Source organism: Solanum lycopersicum, chromosome 11 (assembly GCF_036512215.1).
Source record: "Solanum lycopersicum chromosome 11, SLM_r2.1".
Taxonomy (NCBI): Eukaryota; Viridiplantae; Streptophyta; class Magnoliopsida; order Solanales; family Solanaceae; genus Solanum; species Solanum lycopersicum.
The window spans coordinates 59,650,741-59,664,328 of record NC_090810.1 but is presented as its reverse complement, the minus strand read 5'-3'; the positions used below and the strand labels follow the sequence as shown (position 1 = coordinate 59,664,328).

The following is a 13,588-nucleotide window of genomic DNA, read 5'->3' as shown; positions in this document are numbered from 1 at the left end:
TTATTTTTTTATAATTTTCCAATTTTCATTCAATTATGGAAGTGGAGCCAATGTTTTTCAACATTCACCAATAATTTTGGCCACTTTAGTGTAAATGTATGACAGCCTGTGTGAATTATTAATTGTCTTTCTTCTTCCTCATAGTTTCATAGTTGAATTTTTTTAAAGACATTTCAATTTATTTCCTACCATAATAATTAATAGTAGCTACTATCTGCGGTGAAGTGGATGAAGCTGCTCTTTTCTCAAATAGAGATCTCGAGTTTGAGTTTGAGTCGTGAGCATCATTTTTTTTATATATATAGAAAATGCTTCTCTCTGAATGAGATCTAATTTGACGTATCAGACACTCGATGAAAAATAATAATAATAACAATTGAAAAAAATATACTATTTGCATTGGAACTTGAAAACTTATAAGGAAAAAAGTTTCAATTTTTTAGGTCACTTATAAAGGCTGTCACATGTCATTTGAATAGTACTAACATCTTCAAGTTCACTTTTGAATTTGTTTGTAGTTGAGAGCCCCTACCTAATTTAGATATTCTGGTTCGTTTTAATTTATTTGTCTTAGTTGTTATTAATATAATAATATTAATAATTTTTTAAAATTTTAATAATTATTTTTTCTATTTATTATTATTTGTCATGTATATTAAAAATAATTGTTTAAAATTTATTGTCAGTTTAAAAAGTTAAAGAAATAATTAGCTTTTTTTTTTTCTTTCAATTATGCCATTAATAATTACATTTGATTTGAAAAAGTAATTATTTTAAAGTTACAAGACTACTTTGATGCGAAAAAAGTTGTTTTTATCGTTTTCAAAAAATATAAACTTTGTTAATAATAATAGATAGTAGGGTTATATTTAGTCAAATTGCACATTTAATATTAATAGATAGTAGGGTTATATTAGTCAAATTGCACCTTATATTAAATCTTTCTTAAGAATTGTGCATGATATTATCCTGACAAACAATAGTGTACGAAGGGATTATAACTCATAAAATTTTGTCAATCCAAGTTTTATTTCAAAAATGTCTTTATTTTGAGACGGCGACTAAAACAGTTTCATTTGTGTGTAATTCGATTAATCTGAATTCACGTTTAAAAATTTTAGTGGGAAAAGCATTTGCTATGACTCCATTTTGGAAGCTCAAATCTATAACCTCATTAAGAGTAGAAGGATATGTGTTATAATTCTTCTATTTTCGATAATCTAACTACTATAAGAATTTAGACAAGCAGAAGATGTTTACATCAAATCAATAATAAGTTTTTACCTAATATGATACATCATATTATCATCTACAACACGTGGAAGCTACTTTTTCCCGTGCAAATTAAAATAATTATTCAGTTTTTTTTTAGAAAAACCTTTTTATCAACTCTCTATCTATATTTCGAAGTTCAAACCCATCTCACTGAGCTCAATGCCTTGTGAATTTTTACACAATCGATTCATGAGAGCCTGAGTCTTGGTCGGGTTGCCCTACTAGATAAGACAAGGATCTAAGTTTTGGTCGATTGCCCTACTAGATAAGATAGTCACTCATCGATTTTTTTTATGATCATATTTTTCGCAAGTCGAAAGGGTATAAAAATATATAAAAATAGGAATGAGTGACACCGATAGAGGTATGATCAATATTAATTAAGAATCTAGTACCTATAACATTATGACCAACTTGGTACTATGAATTAATCCATGAATATTTATTGAGCAAAAAATTGTCCCTTCATGATGAAACCATAGACCCCCACTAAAGTCAAAATTCATAATCGTGTATATATATATAATAACAAGTTGGTGAAAACAGAAAATATCTTGTAACGTGGTCGATATTTATCTATCGAATTTTAATCAGAAGTTTTAAATTTGAACGTCAAATATAAATAAAGTTATTTTTACAGAAATTATTTACATCTAAAATGACATATTTTGATACGAATCATATTTAGTTAAATTTTAAAAAACGAATATCGAACGTCGAGCTAAAAACTTAATTAAAGAAAAAAACTAAGTTGGTGAAAGATTTAATAAAAGCATATAACTTGTGCCCTCACTTATTATAAATTGACCTCTATACTATTGCATGTTGTGACCCCTACAAATTAAACAAATTTTTTTTTTTTTTTGGCATTTAATAATATCACAAGCCTCTTGTGTTTTGTTATTCCCCCTTTTTATTTATTGCATCGACAAGTATCCAAAAAGTAATAATTATTAGCAGCACATAAATTTTATAGTTAAATCGTAATATTTATTGTTAATTCTATTCAACTATAATCTTACACATATAAAGGCCCGTTTGGATGGGCTTAATAAAAGCAGCTTTAAAAAAGTACTTTTGAAAGTGCTGAAACTTATTTTTAAAATAAGCAGTTATACGTTTGGATAAAAGTGCTGAAGTTAAAAAAAAAATTGTTGATGTGTTTGGCAAATAAGTGCTGATAAACAGCTTTTTAAATCAAAATATCTGAAATACCCTTAAAAGTTGTTAACATAATAAAAGTTAATTAATTTATATTTTACAGCTATAAATAATTATATTTTGCTATCATTCACATATTTCTTTCTCATCACAAATTATTTATAAGAGGAATATAAACTTATTATAGATTTTAAAGATATATAATTTGAATAGATTAAAGAACGATTTAAGATTTTATTTTAGTTTCATCCATAGGTAATAATAATTGTCTATCATTCACATATTTCTTTATTATCACAAGTTATTTATAAGAGGAATATAAATTTTTATTTAAGTTACATGTGCAACTTATTTTACATTTTATTAATATATAATTTGAATAGATCACCTGAAAGATTTAAGATTTATTTTATTTTCATTTCATTAGTAATAGTAATTGTCTATCATCCACACGTGAAAAGGGAAAAATAAAAGAAAGAAATGTTAGGATTACGTGGGTAATTTGGAGATTGTATAAAAATATTAAGGTTAAAAAGGTAAAAATGTGGTCAACTTAAAACAGCTTATAAGCTGGAAAAAAAAAGCACTCCTACCCCAGCTTTTAACTTTTGACTTAAAATAAGTTATTTTGAGTATTGTCAAACAGCTAAATAAGTCAAAAACCAGCTTTTAAGTCAGTTTGACCAGCTTTTAAGCTGAGCCAAACAGACTCTAAGTTTGACCTATTATAATAGATTACTTATCAATTAATATTTTTAACAAATTTTATACTTAATCATCCATCATGTTCTATGTTTCACACCTTAATTGAAAGCGGTTATAAATGCTATGATAAAATTTTGTAACTTATATCTCAGAAACTTTGTAAAGATCAAATTATATTTTAACGAATAACTTATTATTTTACTGTTAATCACAAGTTTTAAGTTCGATAAAAATGAATTTACTAATAATAGTTTCCGTCAAATGATGTATGGCCAGCTGTCATATACAATTAGAGGTCAAACTAAATATTGGCATATTTGCTTAGCATATATAATATAGTATTACTCAGAGAAGACATATTTTTATTTTTTTATATTTTGGCTGAGGTATTTATGAAAATGACTTTAAGATAATCCCTTTAACTAAAATTAGTCAATTTTCTTAGTGCTTCTAGTTCATTGCTAAATAGACCAAACAAAGATAGTGGTAGTAACTATGCCTTCCTTATCAGATCGAGGATTGTGATATGATGTATAAGATTTTTTTTTTTGTTATTATTGATCAAAATATTTGAATACGAGCTTTGATGATAGAAAAATAGCAAGAATTAAGATATAATTCACCCTGTAACAAACATTATACAATGTGAATTTTAATTAATCGAAGATTCATCGCACTTTATACTCCAACAACATGCGTCTTACAATTATAGGGTTGTGAATCACAACTACTTCAGTAAGATAGTGGAAGTAACTATTTATTCCTCGTTATAGGTGTGATTCGATGTACGAAATCTTTTTATTATTAATTAGAGATTTTGAAAATATTAGTCGTGATGATAGAAAATGATAGGGAATGGTGTTGCCTATAAGGAGCGTTATACCATGCAAATTTTGATTTATCCGAAGTTTCAAAATTGATATCGAATTTTATATTCCAACAACACGTGTCTCACAATTAGAATCGTGTATTTCATACCCTTTGAATCTGACAAATACTTCATTAAGATAGTGAAAGTAATTATTTCTTTCTCTCTGCTTCGAAGATTGTGATGAGATGAATAAGATTCTTTTATTTTCAATCAGAGATTTCTTGTTCTACTCTAGTAGTAATAAAAATTGATAAGAAGCGTTTTTCCTTTAGCAAATGCAAATACAAATTAGTTAAAACTCCAATATTATTACTAAATATTTACTCCGATAACACGTGCCTCACAACTAAAATATTATATCTTTCATAGTATAAGCAACATAATAGAATTGTCAATTGCTCAAAAATTCCAACGACTTTTTAATATAAATAAAAGTTAGTAAATTCTGTAAAATTTATAATTTTAATTATAACTTCATCATTAAAAATTATCGAAATTATACTTATAGCTCTATCACTAAATATTACGTAAGAAAAAAAAAGGTCACAATACCACATAATAATTTCTCGATAGGGTTGGAAAATTATATAAACCAACAAATGTGAAATCTTACCTAATTTTTATATATATGGCTTGAATAAAACCAATAATATTTATTGCTTCAAAATATGTTTTTCCCCTATTATAAGTTAATTAAGATGGAAGTTTGTTTTATCTCATAATTAAAGTCTCAACCAACTTAAACTTTTTGGTTAATTTTTATTTTTTGATTTGGTGCACCAAATATTGAAGATGAAACCAAATCGAGTCAAAAATTTTATAAAGGAGATATAAAATATTAAAAAATTTAATATATGAAAAAGTTAAAAGAATGTAATATCTATTATATATATATATATATATATATATATATATATATATATATAAAATAATTTAAATTTATATATATTACGTAATTTTTGATAAAAAAAGTTTGAGATAAATCCAATCCGCCCCACTCCTTCTCTGGAAGTCTATTGTTTTAGTTTTGTTTTTAAATTTATTTAAATCATAAAAGTTGAAAATATTGAAATTTTCTTAAAAGTCAAATTATATAAATTTGATCAAAATACGTAATTTCGCAAATAAAATTTGCCCAATTGAATTTTTTTAAAAAGAAATATCTTCTTGACATTACACAATATTGTCTCTTTCTACTATTATTATATTCAAATTAAAATCAACATTAACTGAAAAAAAACTTTAAAAAAAAAACTGTCATTTTCATTTACTTAATTAATTAATAGCCGTATTTGCTTACTAAAAGATTTGACAATTCTCAAAATTAAATATCATTGGTGGATTATGGGAGTTGCCAAATCAAAGATAAAAATGAATTATTATTTTAACTCACCTTATAAATAATATTTGCCATTACTACTAATGACGTGTGACTAATTTCTTTTTATATTTTTACAATTGTAGCTAACCATTAAAAAATCAATTTTAATTTTGACCAATAATTAATAACTATTTTCCAGTGAATAGATATACATGGTTATTTATAATTCTTTGGAATTTTATTGTTTTGTGATAGTTTACATAGCAATTGTATTATAAATATTAAATACGTTAGTATACAACTATTGAAAAAGTCTCACTTCAAATAAAAAAAATAATCAATTATTTTTTATCTGATATTGCGTAACAATTTTTTCATAAATTCATCTATTTATATGGTACCAAAGTAAGACTCATCTTAATTTTTGTTTTCTGATCGTTGAACCTCCATATTAAATTATTCATATTCCAATATCAGCCTTAGATGTTCGTTTCAAACTTCTCTCGTATAATCGAAATGTACAATTAAACACCTCTTCACATAAATAATAATTCATATTTCAAATATCAGCCTTAGATGTTCGTTCCAAACTTCTCTCGTATAATACGAAATGTACAATTAAACACCTTCATATAAATAATAATTCACATTTCAAATATCAGCCTTAGATGTTCGTTCCAAACTTCTCTCGTATAATACGAAATGTACAATTAAATACCTTCACATAAATTGAATCGAAACGTAGACATATACAAAATATTGGAGAGAGACATAAAGTAGTGGAGTTTGTAAAACCAATGACTATTTTAATACTACAAAGTCCAAAAACATCTTATATAACAAAGAGAAAGGTCAATACATAACTTTGACCCACTCCCTTAACCAATCCCAAGGTCTCATCAACCTTTTTTTTCTTCCAATTTTACCCTTTTGTGTTTTTTTCCGTTATTTGGTATTTATATTAAGATTCAATTAAATTATCACAGACATATAGAGATATGATTCGATTAATTATCACACACTTAATATTGATATTTGTTATTTATATGAAAATTTAATTAAATCATCACAGACATATAGAGATATGATTCGATTACTTACCACACACTTAACATTGATATTTGTTATTTATATTAAAATTTAATTAAATCATCACAGACATATAGAGATATGATTCGATTACTTATCACACACTTAACATTGATATTTGTTATTTATATTAAGATTCAATTAAATTATCACAGACATGTAGAGATATGATTCGATTAATTATCACACACTTAACATTTTTTTGTCATCAATTATATTCTCACTAATACATCATCATGGTTAAGTGCATTCAAAGCCCAAAATAATTTTTTTCTAGTAAATAAAAGTCAAAAATATCAATTATGATAGAGGTCAAAATTCATGTAAGAGCTTATATTATTTCAAACAATAGCAATTATGCATCTACTTTTGTGAATTTTTTCACATTTTTATCATCGAAAATTGCCAACTCTACGTCACTTTTAGATCAACAAGGGCAAGAGTAATAAAATATTCTAAATAATTATTTACATAATCAATTAATGTATCGATTATAACACCACTAATTCTTACTTTACTTAATTAAATGATTAAATATGACAAATAAAATAAAATATTAATTTGAAATTATTCAAACTAAAATAAGGCAGGAGAATATTACATATTAATTTGAGATTATTGCAATAAGAATTAAGGAAAAAAAATACTTTAAGTACGTATTTTAATCCTTTTTCTTATAAATACTCATAAATATTAGATCTTCGATACGTTTCTAATTCCATGAATGTATTATATGAACTCAAATTCACACTCAAACCTACTTATCAAAAGAATTTTATTCTTGAAGACGGTTTAAGCACGTGAAGAAACGCTCTATCAAAAAAGTGTGAGAGGTGAGTTGTCGGGAGTATTCAAAAGGGCATAAGTAGATAAAAAAATTTACTAAAAGTGATGATTAGACATGACGTAACACAACTTCATAATATTGAAAGCCTGACTTGAAGTATATAAAAAGAAACAAAAGTCACGATCAGATAGAAGATTAGTAGCCACACGATCAGATAGAAGATTAGTAGCCAGGATTAGAACGTGCAAAGATTTATTTCTTTCATATAAACTTCACACTATTTTTCTTATTACAATAACGACTATGCTTTCTTCATTGTTTTCTTCGATCCGTTTTCGAAAGGGGGTTTAAAGGTCAAAATGGAGAATACTTCAAGGCATGTGTAAAAATCAAGGTGGGGTGGGGGTGGGGGGTGGGGGTCATAGTAATGCGTATACGTAAACAATGTTTACATATAAAAGCAAATTTGTCCAAAATTGTTATAAAAAAAAAAAACTACTCCAAAAAAAACCCAAATAATAAGATTGTTGATTTTTCTTATCAACTCCATTAAATCAAAAGTTGAGTTTTTTTTTTTTTTTTTTATGAATTTAAGCTAAGATTTTCATAAATCAAAAGATTCAAAATGGGGAGTAAATGGAGAAAAGCAAAGCTTGCATTGGGTTTAAATACATGTCTTTATATACCAAAAACACTTGAAGATTCACCGGCGACGGCGACGGCGTCGACGGTGGCCGGAGGAAGATTTTCCGATGCTGTTTCATTGTCTCCGACAACCCCAAATAGAAATTCCGACTGTCATGTTGATATGCCCACCACTCCCACCCCTTCATCCTCTGGTCTTCGTATGCCTAAACATCATACCTCAAAATCTTCCAAGGTAACCAAAAAGATTGAATTTTTATTAGTTTTTATTATTTTTTTTGGGTTAATTTGATTAATCTTACTGAAAATCAAAATGGGTTGGTGATTTCTTGTTTAAATTTTGATTTTTTTTCACTTTTTTTTTTGGTTTGAGGTAGCTGATGTTTAGTTCATCTAACAAGAATCTCCATTAGTGTATTCTCAATAGTGAAAATTGTTTAATGTAAAAATTGATTTTTTTTTCTTAAGAATTTTTACTTTTAGTTTATTTTGATGATTTTTGGTTTGAGTGTAAAAGTATTTTGACGATAATTTTTTGAGTATTACAAGTTGACAAAAATGACCAAGTGTGAACTGAATTTTTCTCAGCTAATTTTCAACTTTATCTTAAATAGAACTAGTTTTCAACTCTTTAAGTTTCTTATTTGTCTATAATAAGATCATGTAAGTATTTACTTTTGTTTTTTCTATTGATTGAAGATAGGTTGTAATATGTTGTGTCGGAGCTAGAATTTTCAATATAGAAGTATAACGTATAAACATATAAAAAGATTTGATCTTTTGTATATACAGTGTAATTTTTCTAGCGAAGGGATTCGGATAGATGTGGAGGCAAGAGCAGAGCCAAGTAGGATCGAGGGGAAATGTATATAGTAGATGTTATATTTCTTGACTTTTTCGTATTTTGAACCTCTTAGTGAAAATTCTGGTTCGTGAAATGTGAAGAGTGAAGGACACTATTTGTCCTTACCTTTCAAGTGGTTCTTATTGCTATATAGAAACAAAGAAAGTACTAGTGTTAGTGTAAAGATGGTGATGGCTCTTTGTATTCTAATGTAGTTTTTGAGATTCTACATGTTGGGTGGAGATAAAAAGTAGATAGATATCTGTGAAAGGGGGAGGACCCATATTAGTGGTCCATTGTAAAAAGGAAACACCAGAGAGTAATTTTCTTAGAGGGGGAAAGTGCTTTGCTTGGTCAGCAAATGCACTATTTTTTACACATATGACTTTAACTCATTTGGCCATTTTCAATCACCCCTTTTCATGACATTAGTCCAAGAAAAAAAAAGCCTGTTTATCTGTTGATTTTAGAGCTTTCTTGCCATTAAGTACTTTCAAGAAAGCATCCAAATCCCGCCAGAGACAACACACTAGGTGATTTCTTTCTACTAATCTAGCCTCGATAGATAGAGTTACCTAATATTTGTGGAATCAGAGGAAAAGAAAGCAATTTTAGAGTTGAAAAACAAAGAAAGGCATAACACTAGGAGATCTTTTCCCATATGTTCTAAGCTCGGTCGGACAAAGTTACTTGATATCTGTTGTTGGTGTAATATGACTTTTTTTTTTTGTGGAATTACTCGGAAGTGAGTTGAAAAACAAAAAAAAAACATAAAACTACGTGATTTCTTCCCATCTGTTCTAATCTTGATAAACAGAGTTACTTAATACCTATTTTGTGAAATTAGTCGACGTACTTTCAAGAAAGCAATTTCAGAGTTGAAAAAACAAACAAACAAAAAAGATTGGATTTTTTTTTCTTAATTAATGGCTGAAACAATGATTTCTACATCTTTTGATAACGTGGGGTTCTTGATTATTTTAAGAACACTGCATTTAGCTGTCTTGATATTGCTTTCATTATTCAGAGTTTCTGAGGTTTGCATCTACTTTTCAAAAGTTTATTTTTTTTTAAGTATATGTGCACTACTTTGCTTTGATATTTGACTACTCAAAATATTTGACTTTATTGTAATGGTAGACCAGTCTTGCACATGTAGTATTACTATTATTCTTAAATAGACATTACTTAATTGCCTAGACATCATCAATTTCATCTTTTTATGCGGCTGTCTTGATAATGTAGTTGACATGCAGACATAGGAGGGCCACACTTTATATAATGACACTAAATTTTTGCTATATGATGGCAATATTACTGTACATGACACTTTATTTATTTTTCCTTTGATTGTCATAAACAAATGAGCTTTTCTTCTTCTGATATGTACAGTCGAACCTCGTTATAGTGACAGTGTTTGTCTGAAAATTTCATGACTGCGTTATAGTGAGGTGTTGTTATAAATGACATTTGTATCATCAATAAAGTTTATATATGTATTCTGAAATTAGTATTTTATTTTTATGCATTATATATTTTGTAAAAGTTATTATTACACAATATTTGAGTATGATTGTTATAGAGGGTACTACTATAATGAATATCATTGTTTTAGAGAAGTAAAATATTACATGAAAAATCGATTCTGGAGAAAATCAGGCAGTTATAGTGAAATGCTATTACAACAAATTACTGTTATAATGAGGTTTGACGGTAAATGGCGGGGGGGTGGAAGGTGAGCTGAACACTACCCTATCTTTTGTAACTGTTGTGTCCGCAGCAGCTTGCGCTCACTTTGACTAGTTTCATGGGTATTTGATACCTCTCACCAACACCAACACAGTTGCCGAGTAACTCTATTGACTAAGAATTTGACAAATGAGAAGAATTTGATTAATGTTTTTGCCTTCGCTAGGGTTTGAACCTGGAAAAAGCAAAAAAGATGACTATTATCCAACTCATGGCGACACAACAGTTCCTGGGGCTCTATATGTGCAAAACATAATCTAGAATTTAAAATGATGTTGGAGTACTGGGAATTACGAATAAATGGAATTTACTTGTCAGCTATAAATCCAAAGATGTTAACTTTTTGTAAGTTAATCCCTTGGTAAAGATCTGTGAACTCTCGAGCCTCACTTTTGGATTACACGGGGAGTGTTGTTGTTGTTGGTATAAAGAAATGAATGATAACCTCTGTTGAACAAAACCTGGACTTATAAAACTTGAACTTGAAAGCTAAAGTTTGGATTAATGATTGAATTGACTGAATGTGTGCTTTTCGAAGGGATTTCAGACATCTGTTTTCTAGAAGTTTTTGAGATACGTTCTCGTTAGCTTATTCTTTCAGAATATTCATGGCTTTTAATACTTACTTATATGCAATGCAGAATACTTGTGCGATATGTTTGATGTCTATGAAACCAGGCCAAGGTCATGCAATCTTTACAGCAGAATGCTCACATTCATTCCATTTCAACTGTATCACTTCAAATGTAAAGCATGGTAACCAAATTTGTCCAGTTTGCAGAGCAAAATGGAAAGAAATACCCTTTCAGAGTCCTCTTACAGATATATCACAGCCAAGGTCTCGGAATGGACAAGTACATTGGCCTCAACATGATGCCTGGATGACAGTTGTAAGACAGATCCCTCCTGCACGATTGGATACCAATCGCAACATTTCTAATCTTTTTCAAACTGTGGAACCAAGTGTGTTTGATGATGATGAAGTTGTTGATCACCGACCCATGGGAAGCCAGAAAAACTCGTCAACTGATGTGACTAATCATCATTCGATGGGGGCAATAGAAGTTAAAACATGGCCGGAGATCTCTGCAGTTACAAAATCAGCATCTCACAGCAATTTTGCTGTTTTGGTGCATCTCAAAGCCCCTCGTGCTGTTGGCCTTCTAAACCAGAGTGGGATGCCAGTTACAGGTCAGAATTCCCGAGCTCCGGTTGATCTTGTGACTGTTCTTGATGTTAGTGGCAGCATGGCTGGTACCAAACTTGCTTTGTTAAAGAGAGCGATGGGGTTTGTGATTCAAAACTTAGGCCCTGCTGACAGGCTTTCTGTCATTGCCTTCTCGTCAACTGCTCGTCGTCTCTTTCCTCTTCGTAGGATGAGTGATACTGGTAAGCAAGAAGCACTACAAGCTGTGAATTCACTCAGTTCCAATGGTGGGACAAACATCGCTGAGGCCCTAAAGAAGAGTGCCAAGATCATGACTGATCGGAAGTGGAAAAATCCAGTTAGCAGCATAATACTGTTGTCTGATGGACAAGACACGTATACCATTAACAGTCCTAGTGTAGCTGCTACACAGACTAATTATCGATCATTACTTCCTGCTTGCATGCAGCGTAATGCAGCTTCTTCAGGTCTCCATATTCCAGTGCACGCATTTGGTTTTGGTGCTGACCACGATGCAGTCTCAATGCACTCGATCTCTGAAACTTCAGGCGGAACATTTTCCTTCATAGAAGCTGAGAATGTTATTCAAGATGCGTTTGCTCAGTGCATAGGTGGCCTTTTAAGCGTGGTGGTCCAGGAATTGTGTGTGGAAGTTGAAAGCGTTCACCCTGTTTTGCGTCTCAATTCAATAAAAGCTGGAAGTTATAACGCCAGTTTAGCATCTGATAACAGAAGTGGCAATATTGAAGTTGGAGACTTATATGCAGATGAAGAAAGAGATTTCTTGGTTATGTTAGATATTCCTGCTGATAGTTCGAGCAACGATATGATGACCCTTGTAAAAGTTAAGTGTACATATAAAGACCCGACACAATCGAACAACTTGGATTTAGTAACCTTGGATCATATTGGTGATGTCAAAATTGAGAGGCCTGACACAATCGGACAACTTATTGTGTCAATGGAAGTTGACAAGCAGCGTAACCGGCTTCAATCAGCAGAAGCTATGGCTGAAGCAAGATCTGCAGCTGAAAATGGTGATTTAGCAGCTGCTGTATCTGTTCTTGAGCGCTGTCGGAAAAAACTGTCAGAAACAGTGTCTGCTAAAGCTGGAGACAGGCTATGTCTTGCACTGGATGCTGAGCTGAAGGAAATGCAAGAGAGGATGGCAAATCGTCGTGTTTATGAAACATCTGGTAGAGCTTACGTCTTGTCAGGACTGAGTTCACATTCATGGCAGAGAGCAACAGCTCGCGGTGATTCTACTGATAGTACAAGCCTGATTCAAGCTTACCAGACACCATCCATGATTGACATGGTTAGCCGATCACAAACAATGTACCTCGGTAGTCCAGCTCCTCGGCCACCTCTAAGGCCTCTACGATCATTTCCTGCTCGACAACAGCCTAGGTGATCCTCAACACACCTTTTCTTCCCTCTACTTTCAAGAATTGGTTATGTCAAGACTCTAGACTGATTTTTTCTTTTGTTTTTTCCTCCTGTTTCAATCTTTTCGGGTTTTGGGTAATCATGGGCTAAAGGGAGGTATATTTCTAGTAAAAATGTACATTAATAAAGAAGATTTTGGCAAGAATTGAGGGCAAAGACAAAAGAAAAATAGCCAGTAAATTGGCTTCAAGAGGAATTGAGTGAGGGTTAGCATTGAAAATCCTAGAGCTGAGGCTCTATCGGAAACAGTCTCTCTATCTCCCGAGGTAGAGGTAAGGTCTGCATACACTCTATCCTCTTCAGACTCCACTCGTGGAACTGTATTGTTGACTATTATGGGTGTATAAAGGAGAAATTCTGTGTTCTCTTTTGGTGAGTTTTGGGGTATAGTCCATTGTAATTGTTGGTATACAGGGGGGGTGTTTCTTGAATTTATATATAAAAAATTTCCTTCACTATCCTATGTGAAGCTCAAATTTAGTGCATCAATCTATTTATTTTTCGGTTTTTGTGTTCGGAGTCAA

At 30.4% G+C, this 13,588-nt stretch overlaps 1 protein-coding gene across 2 annotated transcripts; it reads left to right on the top strand.

Annotated features, from left to right (window-relative positions):
* Nucleotides 1-7,608: 7,608 nt before the first annotated feature.
* Nucleotides 7,609-13,540, top strand: LOC101263576 (E3 ubiquitin-protein ligase WAV3). Of its 2 annotated transcripts, none has more exons than XM_004251103.5 (2): nucleotides 7,609-8,089; nucleotides 11,089-13,540. In XM_004251103.5, the coding sequence occupies exons 1-2, from the start codon at nucleotides 7,835-7,837 to the stop codon at nucleotides 13,027-13,029; spliced, it is 2,196 nt and encodes a 731-aa protein (XP_004251151.2). In that variant the 5' UTR covers nucleotides 7,609-7,834; the 3' UTR covers nucleotides 13,030-13,540. The 2 variants fall into 2 exon arrangements, with proteins under 2 accessions (XP_004251151.2, XP_025883861.1); XM_026028076.2 differs by lacking the exon at nucleotides 7,609-8,089 and adding an exon at nucleotides 9,000-9,231.
* The last annotated feature ends 48 nt before the right edge of the window (nucleotides 13,541-13,588 follow it).